Source organism: Rhea americana, unplaced genomic scaffold (assembly GCF_003343005.1).
Source record: "Rhea americana isolate MKP2758 unplaced genomic scaffold, rheAme1 scaffold_26, whole genome shotgun sequence".
Classification (NCBI taxonomy): domain Eukaryota; kingdom Metazoa; phylum Chordata; class Aves; order Rheiformes; family Rheidae; genus Rhea; species Rhea americana.
In genome coordinates this window covers 6794595-6814017 of record NW_028186379.1, presented here as the reverse complement: position 1 = coordinate 6814017, position 19423 = coordinate 6794595, and the positions used below count along the sequence as shown (strand labels likewise).

The following is a 19423-nucleotide window of genomic DNA, read 5'->3' as shown; positions in this document are numbered from 1 at the left end:
TCATAAGACTACTCACATTCATAGCAGCAATATCATTTTCATAAGATTCCCTGATTTTCTTCATAATTTCTTCCTCAGCCTTGGCACAAGTTTCAATACTGCCTTTAACTGTAATGGTCCGTTCTGGATTATAGAGTGTCAAGTCCTGCAATCTACAGATAAAACAAAAGTGCAGTTAATTAACAAACAGCAGACGTTAGTCTAGGTATATCAGTTGAGTGTGATGACATCCGAATATGTCGAGTTTGCCCTCCAGAGAGCATAAGATCAGTTTACAACAGGGCTCAAACACAATTCTCTGAGAATCTGGAGAAACTCTTCCCTCGCAGCAAACTCAACAGAAACCACCGTACTGAGGTTCGGCATCAAATGGTGGAGATGCGCTTAGACACAACGCATGAACAARTCCCTTTCAAAACAGAAAATACAACACGCTGCTAGACCATTAGCTGCAAAGCAGTGCCAGCACTTGTCAGCTTTGTGCTCCAAACTAGCCCTAACGCTGGGCATCAGAAAATTTGGAYATCCCAGAGCAGGGGGCTGCAAGAAGCTTTGTCTCCCTGGGAATACCAGTGGATTTCTGAAGGAAGGGAAAAACCCAACCCTCAGTGACACTGCAGGAGAGCCTCCAAATCCTCACAATGGGAAAACCAAAAGCTGTGTGCAATTCAACATTTGCTGTGAAACACTAGTAACTGCTTATAGAAAATGAAAGCATTAAATGAAGCATTAAAATCTAGTGCTTCCTTAGGTAACAAATGCTGACCTGTTATGGTAAGATGGAATGAACTCACTGGGAAACCATGACATATTCATATACTGAGAAAAGGTGAATTGAGGAAGGAAGGAAAAAACCCTAAAAAATAAAAACAACAGCGCAGAATGCAAGAGAAGTGAGGAAGCCTCGGACAGACAAGAAGGGGAGAGAAAGAAGCATGCAAGTTTCTTTCTCTTTGCATGGCAGAAAGCATGGCAACCTGCAYGTCTCAGTCAAGCAGCAGCAAGCACAAAATGCATCCACAAAGCAATCCTTAAGTTTCCAGTGTGCGAGCACTGAGGTACTACATCAGGAAGGAAAGTGGTGGAAATCACCCCAAATAAGAGAGGAAACAGCTTCCCAAATCAAATCAGCTGTCTTACTTTAACTTTATGGGCAAGCTTACCAAAAGCCTAAATGAAGAGATTAGGAGAAAGACTAATTAGACAAAACAGAATCAATGGGCATATATGCTTTCTTTTATGTACTAGCTACCACTTAAATCAGGCAACTCCACAGAGCTATTTCAAACACAGCATGAGAAGTGAGATCTTGAGTCCAGGATTTTAAATGTACATAAACCATTAACTTGCTGAATTAAAAATTAGTCTGCAAGGGCTTACAGGCAGTGTTATTTATGTCATGATCAATAAAGTTAAGTTTGTTTCATGAAATGAAGACCATTATCCCATTTACTCTGTAAATATTTTTTTCCTTGAAGACGTATCATCAACTGTGCATTGTTTGCACACAAAATATTTACACCAATGCCTTTAAGTGATCAGGCTGATCTTAAAAATCTTTTTCTTGAAACACACTAGCCATCTGGGTGCTTTTTCCCTAACTGATCCACTTTTCTCTCCTYCTGACCAGTTCAGTAAACATTTACATACCTTCAGGAAGCCCTCAGTTTCTTTCACCTGATTCTGATTTCCTCTTTTTGAAGGATCTCATTCACTCTTAGTTTCCTTGCCTTCATTTGGGCTACCTTCTGTGCTACATATGATTTTTGTCTGCTGTATTTATTCCCATCTCTTCATACACTGTCTTCCAAATTTGTTCCTTTCCCTACTGCCTATATAATCCTTATTCTCCTCTTTCTGGCTAAAGCGTAAGTCCAGGCTCCTCTCAAACACTCATAGGTTTATGCAGAGTATTACTCTAAATGCAGGGTTTTCTGAAGATATCACTCCCAGGTAAGGATTTCTTTAACAGCCAAGCTTCTCCAGAGCTGTTTAGTTTAATCAATGATTTTCTCCCTCCCCCTTTTGATTTGCAGAAACAAATTTTCCAATAAATGTGAAAACTTCTGTTTAATCTCAGATACATTTGAACAGCTCTCAAAATCCACAAATCAAGAGGTATTACTTTGAAGCAGAAGACTTGTCAACATATCCCAGTTTGGCTGCTAAAAGCCAACAGAGAAAGGGTTAGAATTGCCACCAAAATACTCCTTTCAGTATTAAGTTGCTTTATTTCCCTCCCTCTTGCTCAAAAGTCTAATTTACACTAGAAACTAAACATCGCTAGTTTCACTTACTTTCACATACAGCTCAGAACTGATCCAGGCTTATAATTTAAAGCACTCCTCCTTGTGTAGAATGTAGTATCTTAAAAATAGTAAACATTTAAAATGTAGTCTAACATAGGTTTCACATAGTCCATCCTGGGTTTACRCTCACTCTTGACTGACTAACTCTTCTTTACAATGAAGACTTACCATTTACAATAAATTTAACTGAACTTARAGAGTTTAATCCACAATACGGAAAAGGTCCTGAAAGGCTGTTATCATCACCACCTTCAAAAACTCACATAATATTTTGAAGAACTCTATACCAGAATGTACTATAGTGGCATTGCTGCCGTTTCAGACATCTCATCAGAAGATTAGGCTACTAAACACTCACGGAGATATCGTGATTTTAGTATCCGTGTCCTGCTCGATTTTCTTCAGGTTTCTTCCTTCTTTTCCAATAAGTCGTCCAACAAAATTGTTATGTGCCAATATCTTTAAGGGAATTTCTTCTGTACTGTAATGAAAGTTACATCCAGTCAGACTGCTGAAGACCAGTGCACAAATTTTTCTGCATGTTATCGGTAAATTCTATTTGCCTGTAAGTGTCTACCATCCCCATTCACTTGTAGCTGTTTAAACTAGATGCAGAATGAGTCCAAGTGTAATATATATTTCAGCACTCACATCTAAAGCTTCATCATAACATACCTGCTAAATAAAAGCCAGACTGAAGCAGCAAAAGATGTTGGTAAGGAAGCAATATACCTTAGACCTTTTAGGGAAAAGCTCATGGCTTGTTATGATCACTCCGATTAAAAGCTACTAGTTGCTCAGGAGACTTCAGGATTTGCTCCAGGTCTCCTCAACATCCCTGCCAGTCAACGGCTGGAAATGCAAAAGGGTGCTGGGGCTAATTAAGCAAGTACACAGTCACTTAAAAGAAAGAAGTCTTGGTTCTTGCACCTAGTTAAATATGGCTGATAGCAACAGAAAAAAGATTTACTTTAAAGACTACACCTTTAAATGCACTCAATATGAATTCAGAATTTTGAATCCCTTCACAAAGAAATGCCTTTTACTCACAATTTAGTATCCTGAGCTTCCTTTTGCATGATCTCCATAATAATTTTACAAGCTGTTGAGCAACCTTCAGGAGTTGAGTGGATGGTAATTGGTTTCTCAGCAGCACCTGCATTCTCTTTACGATGAATATCAATTCTTGAAAAAAATAAAACACTAGCTGTAACCATGTATTGTACAGTAATACTTGCATATTTCCACATCTAATAAAAATAACTTATTTTGMACTATAATGACTACATTAAGTGGTTTCAGTTCATGAAGTATGAAAGTATTTAAAAGTTGCCTAAATATTTTTATCTTTATAATAAAGCTGATTTTATCAGCTAACCTCCATTTTTGTGGACACTAGAATATCTTTTTTTTAATCAAACACCCATCAAGACATTCAGGGGAGACTATGGACAATCTCTGATTAACTGCTGAAGACAACTTTTTAAACTTTCCCAATCTTCTAGAGGTTTATCCCCAGTCCCATCCCTCCACTAATAACTAATACTCTGCTCAGTTGGGGTACAACGAGAGCCTTGTCCCACCCTGTCCTTTTTAATGACCTTTGTTACTTAGCACTTCTTTAGCAGGTAGCATAGTAGTACTATGTTCGTCCTCAAGATAATTTCCTATGCGTAAGCCTAAAATTTGTCCTGCCATTCCCTTTCTTACAGCTCTGCTCTTTACCATCTCCAAACTACCAGCCTTGGTCTATACTCCAGTTTACAAAGCTCCAGAAATTTATTAAGATTATGGCATGCAGCAAGGCAATTCTCTGGGCATTGTTTGTGCCCTCCCAATAACTACAGGTCACATGCTCTTCACTGCTGCTTTTYCCCTTCTCCCCTCTTTCCCTTCTCTGCAAATCAGAGCTGCTTCCAAATGTTAACAGCTGTCTTTGCTGCTCTTCAAAAAAACTCTTTAATTTTCCAATTCTTTCTGATATTGAAAATTCATTTTATTTCATGATGCACTCTTGGTGGGAAGCCAAAGGCAACCTTTGGTGCAGAGAGGAAGGAGCTCACATTTTCCATCTCCCAAAACAACAAAAAACACAATTTTCTTGGAGTCAAATTTGTAGAGCCAGTAACCTGCAACTGTTCCTGTTCAGCCTTCTTTTAGGAGATAAGAGCCTTCCATCTGCCAACCTTCCAGGTTTTTCATAGGTCAAGAATTAGAAACTTTAGGCATCACCAGAAAATTGATTTCCTATAGGTAAACTMCGATCAAGTCTTGTCAGGACACCACAGATCTCTTAAATCAGTGCCATTAAACACAGCAAACCCTCTGGGATTACAATATGCTAATGAGAAGTTGAAAGTACCCCACGGTAATCCTGATTTTATATTAAAAAAAARRGGGAAAGAGTACTCCCTTATCCTTACTTACAGCTCTCAGAACTGAAGCCACCGACTCTCACTACCTCACACTCCTCCCATACAGCTCCTCTCTTAGGTCCTGCCTGCTCTAACCTCTGAGCTGAGTACTTGTACCTCTTTACTACTAAAGGCAGCATTTTGTACTCCTGTGTTCAGTGGTATCCTACAAGGATTCTTTCAATATGATCCCACCCTCCCTTTGCATCTGTGCTTATTTCTTCCTTGTGGGTAGGGATTTACACTCACTGAAAACAATCTCCTTCAGCATCTCTAGGCCCTAGCGCCCTAAGCTGCTTAAGTCACTTAGCAGCTTGCTTTTTGCCTCCTGTGCATTTCCTTAATCCATATTTTGGTGCAGTCTGCAACTCCATAGCAATGAACTTATTCACCAGAAATGCATAGGGGTGAGGGGCAGTGAGGGKAGATACAAAAGTTTGGTTTTGTCCCCACCAGTTTAAAATATTTATAAATCCTAATAATGCTCTAAATTAAAGCAAAGCTAGAACAAGCACCTAAAGACTTGGATATGTCACCACCCTGGCTGCATGTGTTCCACAGACTAGTATAGTATAGCCCTTTCCGTTTCACTTCTCGTGCCTAGAATCTTATTAGCACATCTATAACTGAACCTTCTCTGGCATCAAGCACCACACTCCTTGCTATCCAAGTACAAAAAGCAATACTRTACACACAAGTTGGAACGCAACATGGAACATGGACACGTGGTCTCCAAAAATGACACTTCCATGGAAACAGAAGCAGTCTTCCAAAGGCCATTTTTGTGACAGCATTATGGGAGGAAAGACAGACATCAGATTTCTCCCCACAGCCAAGATCATTTTATTAGCAAAACTTTCTAAAGGGCTCTGATTTTCATTAATATTCCAGATTAAGAGGGGGGCACACAACCCGTACACAATCACAATCATCTTGTCTCCTAGCAAACCATGCTTGCACAGTTTATCCCAATGGGAAAACTGTACTTTGTTGTATTTGTAAGGCTGAGCTTCCTTCAGAAACATCCAAGATGGAAGAAAAAAAGTTATACAAGACAGCTGACAGCTGTATAACCGAGTTATACAGTTGAAGTCATGCTTACATTCCTAAGACAAGATGAATCCCCACTACTGGGGAAACATCTAGCAAGAAAAGGCAGAATTATTCAGTGGTCTACAAACACATTCTTACCCCATAAAGAGAGAGGCACAAATTTTGCCTGTACCTTTACACAGAAGACAAGGGCCCAATATTAGAGGATACAATGACAGTTTTGTAGAATAACCTACTTGGACTGTGTCTGCTTTGTAATATTTCTGATTGTCGCTCCTTCTTTTCCAATAATGGCTCCTACGAACTGCGTGGGCACAAGCATCCGCAGAGGAACGTCCGACTGCGGCTTCTGCCTTGTGCTCGCTCCAGGCGACCCTTGCCTGGGAGGACCCCTCTGTCCAAATCCACGTCTTCCCTGGGGATGCTGCTGCGGAGGTTGCTGGGCTGCCATTTCATCAGGGATATATGCAACTTTCAAGGAATAGTTTTCAAGCTGAAACCCGTTCAGTTTTTCTATTGCTCTGTATTTGCAGAGGGAAAGGAGGAGGAAAGAAGAAAGAAAAAAAGACACACAATCACATGTGGGACCTTAGGAAATAATAATAAAAAAGGAAATCATTCAGGTAGGCTTCTACTCTTCCTAAATTTTATGACAAAGCTAAAAACATTCCTAGCTGAAAAGTTACATTCACAATTCTTCAATCAAGACTTAGATTACACAACTTTTATTTATTTATTTTTACTCTTTTGTTGAATTCTTCATATTAGGACCGTAAGTCAGCTCTTGCTTGCTCTGGGCTTCTCCACACTTAAAAGGTTTTGCTAGTGCAACCCTATCAGCAAAACCCTCAGGAGACACAGCTTAAAATCTCACAAGCATTCTTTTGTTGATTTAATTTAAATCACTTTTCCATATAGAATCAAAGCTGCACCAGAGGGAAAACCTTTTAAGTTGGTATCACAGCACCTACCTTYAGGTTTCTGCCAGCACAGCTTTGGGCTGGAGTTCTCATAATAAGTGATCTAGCTGTGACAGAAAGAGGTACAAGACACAGCTCATGCTTCACTCTTTGCAGGAAATAAAGTGCTTCAAGTCAACCAGTGGCACTGGAAACATCACTTAGCGTCGTGCTGAAACACCTTACAACTCACCAGCTAGTTGTGCTGTAAGCATGTTTAAAGTTAACCAGCAGTTTAAAGCTTTGGAGTGGCTTTGGAAGACAACATTGTCAGCGTGACACCAAACACGTGTTCAGCGTGATGTTAAACATGTGGCAAGTCCACTCAGACGTCTGCTACGCTCAAAGAGGCTCTTGCCTACGGCAAGCTCCAAAGTTGCATTTTTCTGCATTAGTTGGCAAATTGTTGTTGCTTCCCCGCAGGGACAACGCTCAAGTGCTGAAGATCAAGCACAGTCTGGTAGATGCATTTCTTGTACACAGATTTACCCTAGTGACTGAAAACACCTCCAGTCATCCAGTTTCTGAACAGCACCCATAGAAAAGTGCCCCCCTTCATACTGTTGAGGAAATGATGATAGTCCCGACGGAGGAGAAAGGATGAAGAGGAAAGACTCAAAGTGGCAATTTAAACTAACCAAGGTGCTTTGAAGCCAACCTGACCTGCTGGTCTCCTCCCTTCTAAGGAGGGAGCAGAAGGAGCCAGTATAAAATGACAAMTTTCTGAAATATAGACGAGCTTGCTCTCACAAACAGAAGAGTCAATAAAGATCCAGGAAATACTAGAGTAACTGAATTACATGCAGTATGCTGGTAAGGTATTAGTAGGAACTTATGTCTTTGTCCAAGAAAGACATTTTGAGTTTTATTAAAAATTGCATTATTTAGATGGCTAACAATATGAAACTTTGACATTGTTGAAACATACATTGATTTGGGGTGATTTAGGAACACCAGGCTTAGACTCAGACCAAAGTTAATAGTGATTTTGTTTAAAGACAAAATTTCAATTAAAAATACTAGTGGGAGTGAGGGAATTTCCGTCTCATGTTAAAGAGCCCGCCAATATTTTCTTTAAAAAGCCCTACTAACCCTACGCTTTGGAGCGAGGGCTTTCAAATTCAGGCATTTAATCCAGTCCCTCTGCACACACGCATCTGCATGGAGTTATAGCCAGTTTACCGACCGCTGCCCTCAGCAACAGCTTTGTGCCTGCCTCTGCTGCAGAGATGATGGATGGTGCTTGCCAGTCTCCTAAATTTTCACAGGGAGCCAGTAAAAAAGTAATACTCCTCTCCTAGGTGTCCCAYTTGAAAATCAGGCCTCTGGGTCTCAAACAGCTGTTGCAACTGAGCAGCAGCTTTGCATGTAAGAAGTGGTATATGGCACTAAGCCTCAGCTGTAATAAAGAGGATAACATGCCCCCTCCTCTCKCAGGGAATAAATCCACATCCGTGACATACTCCAACAGGACAGTAAAGAGCTTAGGAGAAAACGAGTAATTCTCGTCTTTAGAGCAGTGTTTAATAAGGCCTGGCAATAAATAAGGCCTAGGGCAACCCCACTGGACAACAAGGAAAGCAAAATATTGAGTAACTGATCACTGCTCATTAAACACTTCTGTCCACCAAATGAGACACGAGTCTGCTAGGGATGGAGTGGGAGTGTAATCACTCCCGTAACAGAAGAATTCAGCACACAGCAAAAAAAAGAGTGGAATTAAAATTTGCTCAGGCAGTTTCAAAGCTGACATTTTGTAATTTTACTCTGTTGAATTTAAAAAGCACCTTATTACATAGAAAGCTATGTTTAGAAGAATAGTAAGAAACGTGAACAGCAGAACTAATGAAACTTGTTTTCCTATGTGTTTCTCTCTCAGGATTGAGCTTCTGCATGAATCTCCAATGCCCAAAAGGCATTTTACTGCAATCTCTCTCAAGGGAGATCCCAACTAGGGGAGGAGTCCAGACGGTCTCTCCCTTTTATGCAACCTGAACGTATTATTACCTGCTGGTTGGCTGGGAACATCCTTGAGGTCTCTATTTTTGGGTTATGTTTTACTGAACGTGGCCAACAGGCTGAAGAGCTCCCAGAGCAGGGGATTGGCACCTCCCGACGTGCCACTGCACAAGCCCTGCTTCTTTTACAGCCCGAGCTCACGCTGTCCGTGGCAGGAACAAGTACTGTTTCTAGAAAATCTGGTAAGCTCCGGGTTGACGTCCATCCCAACTCGTTCCCTTCCACACATTCATTTGACAAGTTCAGACATTGCATCTTTCCCAAAACGCTTCAAGCTTCTTTGGCTTTCAATGATTTTAGACCAGAATCCAAGCACTAATACAAAATCTTGCGCTTAATTAATCTTAATCAGCACTTAAGATTTCTCACTCTTCCTCAAAAGTGGGGAAGGAGGGGGAAGGAGGACTAAGCTTTTAGTTTGCAACTAAGCTACATATCTATCACATTTTCACAACAGTGCACAGTAATAACTACCATATATAGCATACGTTTCCTAGAAAGAAGGTTGGAATTTTTCTACTTAAAAACAGTTTATATACTGCTAAATGGCTCTATATGACAACAACTATCTTACATTCAAAGACAACTGAGAAAAGCTCATTTTCCATTTTGGGACATTAATTACATTAGCAGTGAACAATTGTTGGCCAAAACAGCATGATGATGTGGAAAAATAACTCAAGAATACTAAAGGGGTTGCTTTTCAGCTGCTTTAGAAGTTCACTTCTTTAGCTGGATACTACAGACGAATACCTATCATCATTTCTTCAACTAGTTATATAGATATTTATAGAGAGAACTTTCTTTCATCCTCCGAGTCAATGCAGAGTTTGCCATGTCTTACAGGCAAAAGATAGAGTTTACCTGACTCGCCCAAGCCAGAAGAGCCACAAACTGAACTGCTCTCCTAAATCATTTGTGGTTTAATCCCAGTGAATGTCATCTGGGAAGCTTCATCTTCGAGGGAAGGTGTCTGACATTCAGCACAGACTCAGGTACACAGAGCAATTCCAAAATGACTGATTTTCAAAGACACAGCAAATAGAGTTCTGATGCATTTCTTATAGAAGAAAATGCCCAGAGCTTTGTAAGGTTACTGTGAATTTTGAGCACTGACCCAAGATTCAAACATGTGACAGTTTCAGCTAGATTTTTAATGTACTGTCATATACCTTTATTTAATTGTTCTGAAAGACTTACTGATTTTATGAATTTTGTGCCTATAGTCAGGTAAGATATCAGTTTGAGAGTCCTTCAACACCACAACAAGAAATCATAGCCGAAGCCTAGATTTTTAAAGGCATTTAACACTAAGTTTCATCCCATCCCCCACGAAAGTAAAGACAGCTAAAAAAAATAAAAAAGATGTCATTCCAGATTTAGTTTTGTTTTTTCTCAGATCTAGCAAATGCAATTAAATTTGCCATTGCTTTCTCAATCTCGGCAAGAAGTTCCCAGCTGTCTTCTAGATGCAAAATTCCTGAGAAACCGTATCTACTCACCTCTTGATTTAAATCATGGGCTCCCTAACTAAGGTCACTCTGTACCAGCATCGTGGAAAGAGCCATGCATTTTGCTACGGCAAGGGAAACCGCACTCGTGACGGGTCCCTGCCTTGCTCTGCCCAGCACTTGTTGTCTGGGGAGCCATCCCTGTCCCCCCATGACCCTCAGGAGCACAAGTGACTGAAGGAGGTACCGTCAGTGCCATCAAGAGTCAAAGCTACAGGAAACCCTCCTGCCTCGCATTTTGCTGTTTTCACAGTCCATCAAATACATGTTTGGGCCCCTTCCTTTGGGGAAGCGCATCCTCACGCAGGTCACGGAAACAGCCCCGATCATGGCAATGTCGCCTCCGCCTGCCAGCTCACACCCTCTGCCTTCCCGGGCTGCAGCAGCCAGCGGGACTCTTTGCAGCATAGTCAAAAAATTTTTCATAAAACAAGTTTGTTAAGGACCGCGGCAGCCACTGCCCGTGCTCCGCTACGACACCCAGCAGCCTGGCTCTCGCTCCAGCGAGACCTGCTCAGAGGCGAGAGGCTCCCTACCCAAGAAGGCAACGTTTGAAGAAATATTTTACAAATTAGTCACTCACATTCTTCAGATCAAAAATTCCATCTGTCACTGTTGTCTGCTCCTGAGCTCTCTATGAAAGCGTGCTTGCCCAGCCCCTTTCTCCCTTCCGATGTTAGCGGAAGTTAAATATTTTAACTAAATGAATGTGGCACCTCCTCTTAGAAATACCAGTGCCTGAAATCACTCATCCATCGATAGCGTGATGACACTAAGCACTTGATGGAGAATATATTTCACTCCCACATGCAGCTTGTACCTGCACCACCTCCCTTCACCCCAGACAGATACTTGCATAATGAAAAGACTGATTTAGATGGTAATTTTTCTTCGCCATTATGTTTTTGCATTAAATACAATTATAGTTGTCATTAGCGTGTCTGAAAATAAAAACAAAACAAAATAAATCTAAGCTTATAATCACACACCACTTTGAATTTGCAGTATTACTGTTCCCATGGCAACATTAGACATGACCTCTGATGGCATATAGAAGTATTAATTATGTAAACTAGCATTCATTCAGTGAGGATACATGTTGCAAGCATGCATATACACAGAGCTTTATATTTCATGTAAAGGGAAAGATGTCTTTTTTGTCTGTGCTTACATGCTTTCTAATTAAAAGGTGAACACTAGTACCTTAACACTCAGAAGGCAGTATCACTATTCAAAGACACAGATTGTGGGCTTCTGCTGCTTTAGCTAACAGTTAAAATACTATCAGTTACAAGACACCGCCAACAGATCTACCTCATTCCTTAACAACAACAACAACAAAAAAAAAGTTAAAATAAATAAATAATAATAATAAAAACTTAGCTTCACCCAGGCTTTTGGAAGGGAAAACTGTGCAAAGTTGGCTTTGTGTCCATGTGGTCAATATATATTGTTTTTTTATAAGGCTATCTCCCATAGCATGSATTAGAAGTCTATGTACCTGAAACATTTCAGGAGGAAAAGGCAAGGTAATATAACTTTTGAAGGTAATAGCAACAAGTTAAGTGCCAGCATGTCACATGGACACAAAGTCACCTGCTGATTATGGCCACGCATCAGTCATGGGAGAGGAGGAGGTCCCCTCAGCTGAGCCRGTCCCAAGCCACTTCACTTCAGGATTTACACTGCTGACCAGGATGCTCAAACTGAGCCACCAGCTCTGCGGGTCTGTCGCTCGCTCTCTGCACTCCTCTGCTCCAGTCTGCCGTGTTAAGCGATTGCACACACAACAGCGACGTGCATAAGCAATAACTGTTACATCTCAGATTTTGAATGCTACRTGTTCTGTCCAAACAAGTCTGGCTGCGTCAGAGGACTGCAGCACTCATCACTGATCTCRGTTTCCAAGTTGATTTTGGACACAGCCCTACGCTGTGGCCACAGTACCAGCCTAGAGAAGTGAGAAGAAAAACCCTGCCACAAYGATTAGGCTTGCGAGACAAAAGAACACTAAGTTTCCTGTAACGAGTGGAATCGAAGATTTATTTAAAAGTAACACCYTTCAAGCAATGCACACCACACTTGTTCAGATAGGTTATCAAGAATATCTCTAGGTTGTGTTACAGCACCTTTGCTGCACAGCGCTGTCAGGACACACTCTAAGAAGCGCAGCCGGCTACACCACACAGTCTATCTGGTGGGGAGGTAGCCAACTTTGTGTTTTGTCAGCCAACACTGCTAATGGTGAAGTTAGTATTTTGCAAAAAACACATAAAAGACCCAATTACACCAGGGACCCAGTGTACACAGGACCACAGGAAATGTACAGTGTCGYAGTGTTTTCTCCAAAAGTCATGGCAGAGAGCATCACGTCTCCTAAAAAACTAAGTTTCAAAACTACAAAACTTGTTACCAGCTGCTGATCCCAAAACACCCTAAACAGCTGAAACAGCTTTCAGGAAAATCAGTTCTTGTTACTGTTTACACTGCACAGACTAACATTGAATTTTATCAAGTATCAGTACTCTCAGAGCACTCCCTCCCCATAACCACTACTGTCCACCACAGCCTCTTCCAAGAAGCAAAGCTGGGTCATGTCTAGAAAAAACAACCAGCTGAAACACTGCCACAGTCACTACAGAAAAGCCACACACACACCCTGTATTTATTTTTCATTCCAATTCCTCACAGTCTATTTCCTAGAAAAACCTCCATCTAGCCACTACTTCTGTTCAGGGTTTCTAAATAGTTGCAAAAGTTGTATGCTACTAGGGTTAACGACCTTAGTCAATCTGAGCTGGCAGTTTCTATCTAGAAAATAATACTCATCCCCTTAAAAAAACAAGGGTCCATATGTAAGCACTCRCAAGGCAAATCAAGGCTCCTCCACTTGCCCTATCTGCCTGAGGCAACCAGCAAACTCTACCATCGTTCAACCTCTGTCGCTTCAGGTCCAACATTCACACTGGACTCTAACTCACCTGCTTCAAAYGCAAGACACTTTCAGTTATTTCTATGCAACTCCTCATGCAAAACAAGATTTTATTCWTGTTGCTTCTTCATAGTTTTGGCTTATCTCAGCATTTCGTCAGGAATAACCTTAAAACGTAATCACGAGCACAGCCAATTTGAGAGGAGAGAAATTGTACATTGTTGCTTTCAACTTCATGTGCATGCATCCAAAAAACTCTTCTCATAGATGAAGAATTAGAAATATGAATTATGCTTTTCTTCTATGCTATTAAGCATAGACCATTCCTTTTTATATTTTCCAAGAGGGAACTGTCAAATGTAAAGTTAATTTATAACACGGCACTAYGCATTTCTTTGGAACTAGAAATTCATCATCTTTCTAAATATGCAGTAGAAATAATAAAATATGAAATGCTTGCTGAAAGATGCAAGTTTTGAAAAAATAACTTAGCAAACTTAAGAAAAACATTGCTTCCTTCCATCACATYGCCTCTTTAAAAAGAAAACCACACAAATGGACACAAGTTTCCTATCACATTTGTTTCAAATATTCTAACAAGCCAGCTAACACTTGGAAAGATTAAACACATGTCATGTGTTGCATTCAAGTTATGCAAAAGTCATAATTACTTAATTGCGTGTACAAATATTATTTGTTGACTTCTAATTTTGTATTAATGCATACCATATGCTTAGACTGCATTTTAACTGCTGATTTTAGTTAGCCACAAGGTGGCAGAAACTTCAAAGTTTATTAAAAAAAAAAAGTGTGTAGGCTATTCCCTAGGTTTGGTTTTGTTTAATCTGCCACACTTAAGAGGGGGAAAAAAAAAACATGTTTTATGCCTCTAGATTAATAAATAAATAAATAAAAATCAAGCAACATACAAGTCCTTATTCTGTACATGGTATAAAAGGAAAAATTATACCTGCAGTGTAACACATAATATGTATGTTTAAAGGAAAAGGAACAGCCATTAAGAAAGCTGAATATATTATATTTTTAAATTATCAAGCTTATTTATAAAAGTTAATTATAATGTTTAGACTAAAAGTTACTGATTACCAGAAATATGAATAATATAAAATGTRCAGCCTAAAGTTCAAAAAGCCTGAATGAATTATTTTCATTATTCTGATTATCACCTTTTCCTCTGTTTGAAAGAAGCATTAGTTTTCTAACAAAAAAATAATCAAACAAAAGAAAATCTCAGAAAGAAGAGCAGCAACAATTAGGTGAAGAATGCAGCTACTGAACAGAAGAGGCGCAACATCCAACACTGCAGAAGGGCATCACAAAGGGTTTTWAAAAAAATGGCTAAAAACCCAGTAAGTGATAACTCTCATTGTTTGCCACTGGCAAATCACTAAGTTTCAACTCTCCTCAGTCAAATAATTTTACTAAAAATTTTCAGCTTTCAAAATATTTTTAACATATTGGAGGAAAAAAATGGCAACAAAAAATTAACTAAAATAAAGCACATACGACTTAGTGGGGGTGAGGATGAAGAGACTGTCTTAAAATATTATTGCTTACAGTATCATTTTATTAATTGATTAATCAGAAACAAAGTTCTATATAAAATCTGCACCAAGATAACAGCACGATAACATGAACTCTCAACATACAAACYGGAGCACAGTAACAAGTAAGTAAAATACTTACTGTCTAGCCTGGTCCTTATTGCCATATGTTACATTTACAACTGCAGTCTCCGTGTCAGTGTTCACTAGAGAGGAAAAAGCAATGAAAAAAAATTAAGTTCACCATGCACTCACTTCCCACTACAAATCTAAATGCAATTTGAAAATAGAGCATGTACCTTGCTCACAGTTCTCCACTGTTCCATATTGAGCTAACAAACTATCCAGCACCTATGGAGAGGGAAAAGAAATGGCAGATGTCATTTTTAAAATGTATTAACAAAACAAAAACACACATGACCTGTAATTGCACTACAATTTGTAATCATTTTATCAAAATGTATAGCATCCGAGAGAACTGCTCTGTTGAGCTACAAATTATTTTGGGAACAGCAACCACGCATTGCTCGTTTTCTGTCTCATTCGAGATAATCTGCATTTGCAACCTTATTATGAATGTAAAAATACAGAACAGAACACCAAGAAATCACACTGCACTACAAGTCCTAATCTGAAAATCAGTCTCCAGATCACCTGTACTCGGTAAGAGTGGGGTTAGGCAGAGTCAAGAAGATTTTTTAAAAAAGCAAATCCAGAATAATATCTCTCCTTGTAACCTGAGCACATATATAACTCTGCCATCGTGTTTTTATTCCCCCCCCCCCAAAGGTTGTATGTAAAAATATATTATGTTCTCACAACTGTGGGCTTGTGCACTCAGAGACGCTAACTGGCCTCGCCACGCAGGCAGGGCTGCTCRGCGCTTGCTTTGCCCCTTTTCCCAAAGACCCAGTTCCAGAGCATCCTCTAGCACCAGTCTCCCGACAATCATTTGAAAGCCGCAGTTAAATTTCTCTTTAGCAGAAAGCTGGGGAGGAAGAGGTAAAAACATGTGACAAGAGGCAAATGAAATTTGAATAAAGTAGCTCCATCTAGCAGATTTCATTCTTTTTCTAGTCAAACGAGGGATGAAGGAGAAGGAGGAAGAAACAATTAGACTTTTAGGAAAATCGAAGTGAMAGAATATCTCAATAAAACCAAATACCTACTGCTATATTACTTCTAAAATCCAAATAGTATATACTTTATTTTCTTCCTACCAAGAAACAATGTGCAAGAGAACAGCAATTACACCAGTGTAACTAGCACTGGACAGGAAGATACCGTTCGGATCACTGTATCCTAATGTTTTGCCTTAAGAATTAAAAYGGTCCTGAAAAAGTTTACAGTTCACATCAAGAAGGGAGAAAGTAAACTTTGAACCTGTTTTGTGCCAGCAGCACTACTACTCAGTTATCTCTTAAGGCTAAATATCATAATGAAAGGGAGGRAACTTTTGCAAAAGGAAGGAAATAAGGAAGCAAGGATGTAAGGAAGAAAAAAAAGCWTAGGCATATATTGCATTTGTGCAGCTTATCATTCCAGTAAGGTTCCACTTATAACTAGCAACTAAATGTGCACAAAATCCCAATCCTCAAAAACTGAAGGTTCAAAGTATAGTCCATTTCCTCATGCAGTTAAGAAATCAAAATGATAAATTAYTGATGTTCTGTACACTTTTACTACAATATAAAAGATATTTGATAAACTGAAGTTTATATGGCCAAACTTCATGACAGCTTACATCAATAYAATTTTGAATATTAATTTTAACCACCTATTAAACTGAAATCGCATTTCAAAGGTAACATTTAAATCCAGATATTTAAAAGGCAATACACTGCTTGGCATGTTTGAGCAATGTATCACTACTTCTAAATGCAGAATTTGACCTCTCATCTTACATAGGGGGCAGAATAAGTTCTCTAAGTAACAATTTGTCAAAAAAAAAAAAAAAAAAAAAAAAAAGAAGAAGAAGAAGAAGAAAAAAAGCCCACAATTGTCATCTCTTCCTGCAACTGGAGCTTGGTATAGTTTGAGTGCATAAGTCTTCTCAGACCCCTAATACCCTGGGTTTTTGCCACCACTCTGCTATCTCAAGCTATTAAAGGAAAATTTTACTCTGAAATTCACCAAATATTACTGAAGCAGGGATGTTCCAGGAGATTAAAATAAATAAAAAAAATCTTCCATGGAAACATTCACGCAGACAAGTGGGAGTCACAGTCTTGCAATTCTGAGGTCTTGGACTTCAGCACAAATGGGGACAGTCGCTGCACAGCGTCGGAGAAAAGCCTTCTACTACAGACAGCTCAAACGATAATTTCGCCATAACTGGTATCAGTGGATGAACAGAATCTCAGGTGAGGTCAGGGTTTTAAAATATGAAAAAGCAAGACAAGTCGCTGGCTCAGAGACCCATTTTAAGGTGTTTACTTGAAACAGGACACTACAGAGTTCATCAGTCTGATAAAGCAATTTCTTTGTTCTTACAGGATGTCAGCACCAGGGCAGTATTATACAGCAAACTACAACGTGAGCTGACTTATTTTGTTACTTAAGACAAACTTGCATTACATTTGAACTCCACAGACCAACTACCAGCTCAYGCCCACCTCAGCCCAAAGCTGCACCACTTCAAAATTAGAGGATTTCATTTTCATCCTTATTGTGCAGGAGAAGAGCAAAGCTGGATCCTGGGGTACCACAAGACTTTGCAGAATAAAATTATCCAATATTTTGTTAGCTACTTCCCTATTAAATTGATGTCCTGTGCTAAGTGCATTTTTAAATGAAGACCCACATATTAAAATCACCAGCTTCATCCAGGAAAAAAAAAAAAAAAAAAAAAAAAAAGGAGCACGTAAATGCTGAATCTATGCATTCATGTAAAGGTATTGCATTCACTCGAAAAACTACTACTTCCAGCATGTTTCTAATCAGCTATTGAAAACCCCTCACCATGCTGGAATTGCGTCTCTAAGAGGCGAAAGGCACTTTTGTGGTTAACACCGCATTACAGCCCAGCCCCGGGCGTTCGGCACCCCGCTCCCCTTTAGCAGGGGTTCGCCACTTACTCTGCTCTTTAATCCTTCTCCAAGCTGTCTCAGCCAGAGACTGTCTACAGCTGGGTTTTAATCCAAGCATCTCGACGTCCTACTTTCTTAAGGGGGTTACTTAACCAAACCGATTTTTGATAAGTTTCCTCAAAGGATTGGAGCTTTCTTCAGCAGAAACCCGCAGGGATCCCCCGGCTCTGCACGGCACCGCCCCGTCCCGTGCTTGCACCTTTCGCTGCCGTCAGCCTCAAGCAGCAAGGCGCCTCGGTGTGATCAGCCCCACCGAGGCAACCTTTTAACCAGATTGTATTCAAAGTGTGCTAACAAAAAGTATCAGCAGTGGTTGGGGTATGTGTTTGCACGCATATATTTTAGGGTAAGAGGCAAGCTTTGCAGAGGGAGAACACTTCTGACTGAACCAGCCAATCCAGCTGGGAAAAGCCATTGCGACCAAATTCAAAATCGCATCCTGTGTTATAATTCACTTTGACACACGTGCTTCTTGCTTCACATGTATTTGCTGCAGCAGCCAATTTCTATTCACATATTCCCATCTTCTCATATCTCTTTGCTCTGTCTTTTCTCTCTAGCTCCAATTTATTCTCTCTAGCCCAAAGCCTCTAGTTCTGCTGCGAAACAAACATGTTTTGTTTAAGCTGCTCTTCCGTAACACTCTCCGTGTACGGCCTTATTGGGCAATCAGAGCAAAACTCAAAGCCAAGTTGGTGGTGCAGCAGCAATTCTGATGAGCAGCTGAAAAGAAAAGTTTATTTGTATAAATATTTAATCTAAGCTAGAAAAAAAGTGTTTCCTTTTCTTGAGCTCTCGTTCTAGCAGTTGTCTAAATTGGGTCTCCTGCTCTTGTTATAGCACAGATGTCCCTCTCACAAAAAGCTGCAGTCTTATACTGTGGACTTTCATTCATCAGGCTCTAAAAGCCAATTCTGACTTCATTATAAACAGCATTACCCTATACCAAGCCCCACAAATCGAGGCTGCTTTATAAAGGCTGCCTAACAAGAAAGTGTTACCCTTAGTAGAGCTGAGAACTCCAAACACACATTAAAATATTCCAGTTCTCATGCAGGTTTCCAAGTCTGAACAAACCAGCATAGCTGTTTGGTGCACTTGCAGAGCATCGGGGGCATTTCACACAGCTCTTCGTATGTGTACGGTAGGACTTCAGCTATACCCCTCATGACAAACAAAACAGTCTCAAAACACTAGGTGCGTCAGACTATCCATATTGCATTTCTCCCCCCAACACACTTAAAAAATGGGACTTCGCAGTGTTACTGTAGAATCTGAAGTTTTCTCCTCCACTCACATAAAGCAAATACATTAGGTCAACTTTTCTTTCCCAACTCCTAAGGTGCTGATCAGCAGTTAAAATTAAATACAACTGAAACCACAACTAGAGAGACAGAGAGGGAGGATTAGAGTCATTTAGTGAAACAGCACGGGAACATTTTTGGCTGTGAAAACTTTGAGTGTTCCAGGTGATTTAACCACAAAGAGAAAAAATGTCAAAAAATAACACAAGGAAAGGAAAGACATTAGTGCAAGTGGCTCTGTTTCCAAAGAAAAGAGGTAAGGATTTAA

The 19423-nt window shown here is 39.9% G+C and overlaps 1 protein-coding gene across 1 annotated transcript in view; it reads right to left on the bottom strand.

Moving 5' to 3' along the window:
• The window catches only part of IGF2BP3 (insulin like growth factor 2 mRNA binding protein 3), a 121263-nt gene that overhangs the window by 30965 nt on the left and 70875 nt on the right, over window positions 1–19423 (bottom strand). The window contains exons 4-9 of the mRNA XM_085307628.1: window positions 15062–15113; window positions 14905–14968; window positions 6013–6297; window positions 3360–3494; window positions 2668–2790; window positions 17–152 (exon numbers count right to left, since the gene is read on the bottom strand). Coding sequence (XP_085163754.1) covers window positions 17–152; window positions 2668–2790; window positions 3360–3494; window positions 6013–6297; window positions 14905–14968; window positions 15062–15113 — 795 coding nt within the window. The remainder of the gene's footprint in view (window positions 1–16; window positions 153–2667; window positions 2791–3359; window positions 3495–6012; window positions 6298–14904; window positions 14969–15061; window positions 15114–19423) is intronic.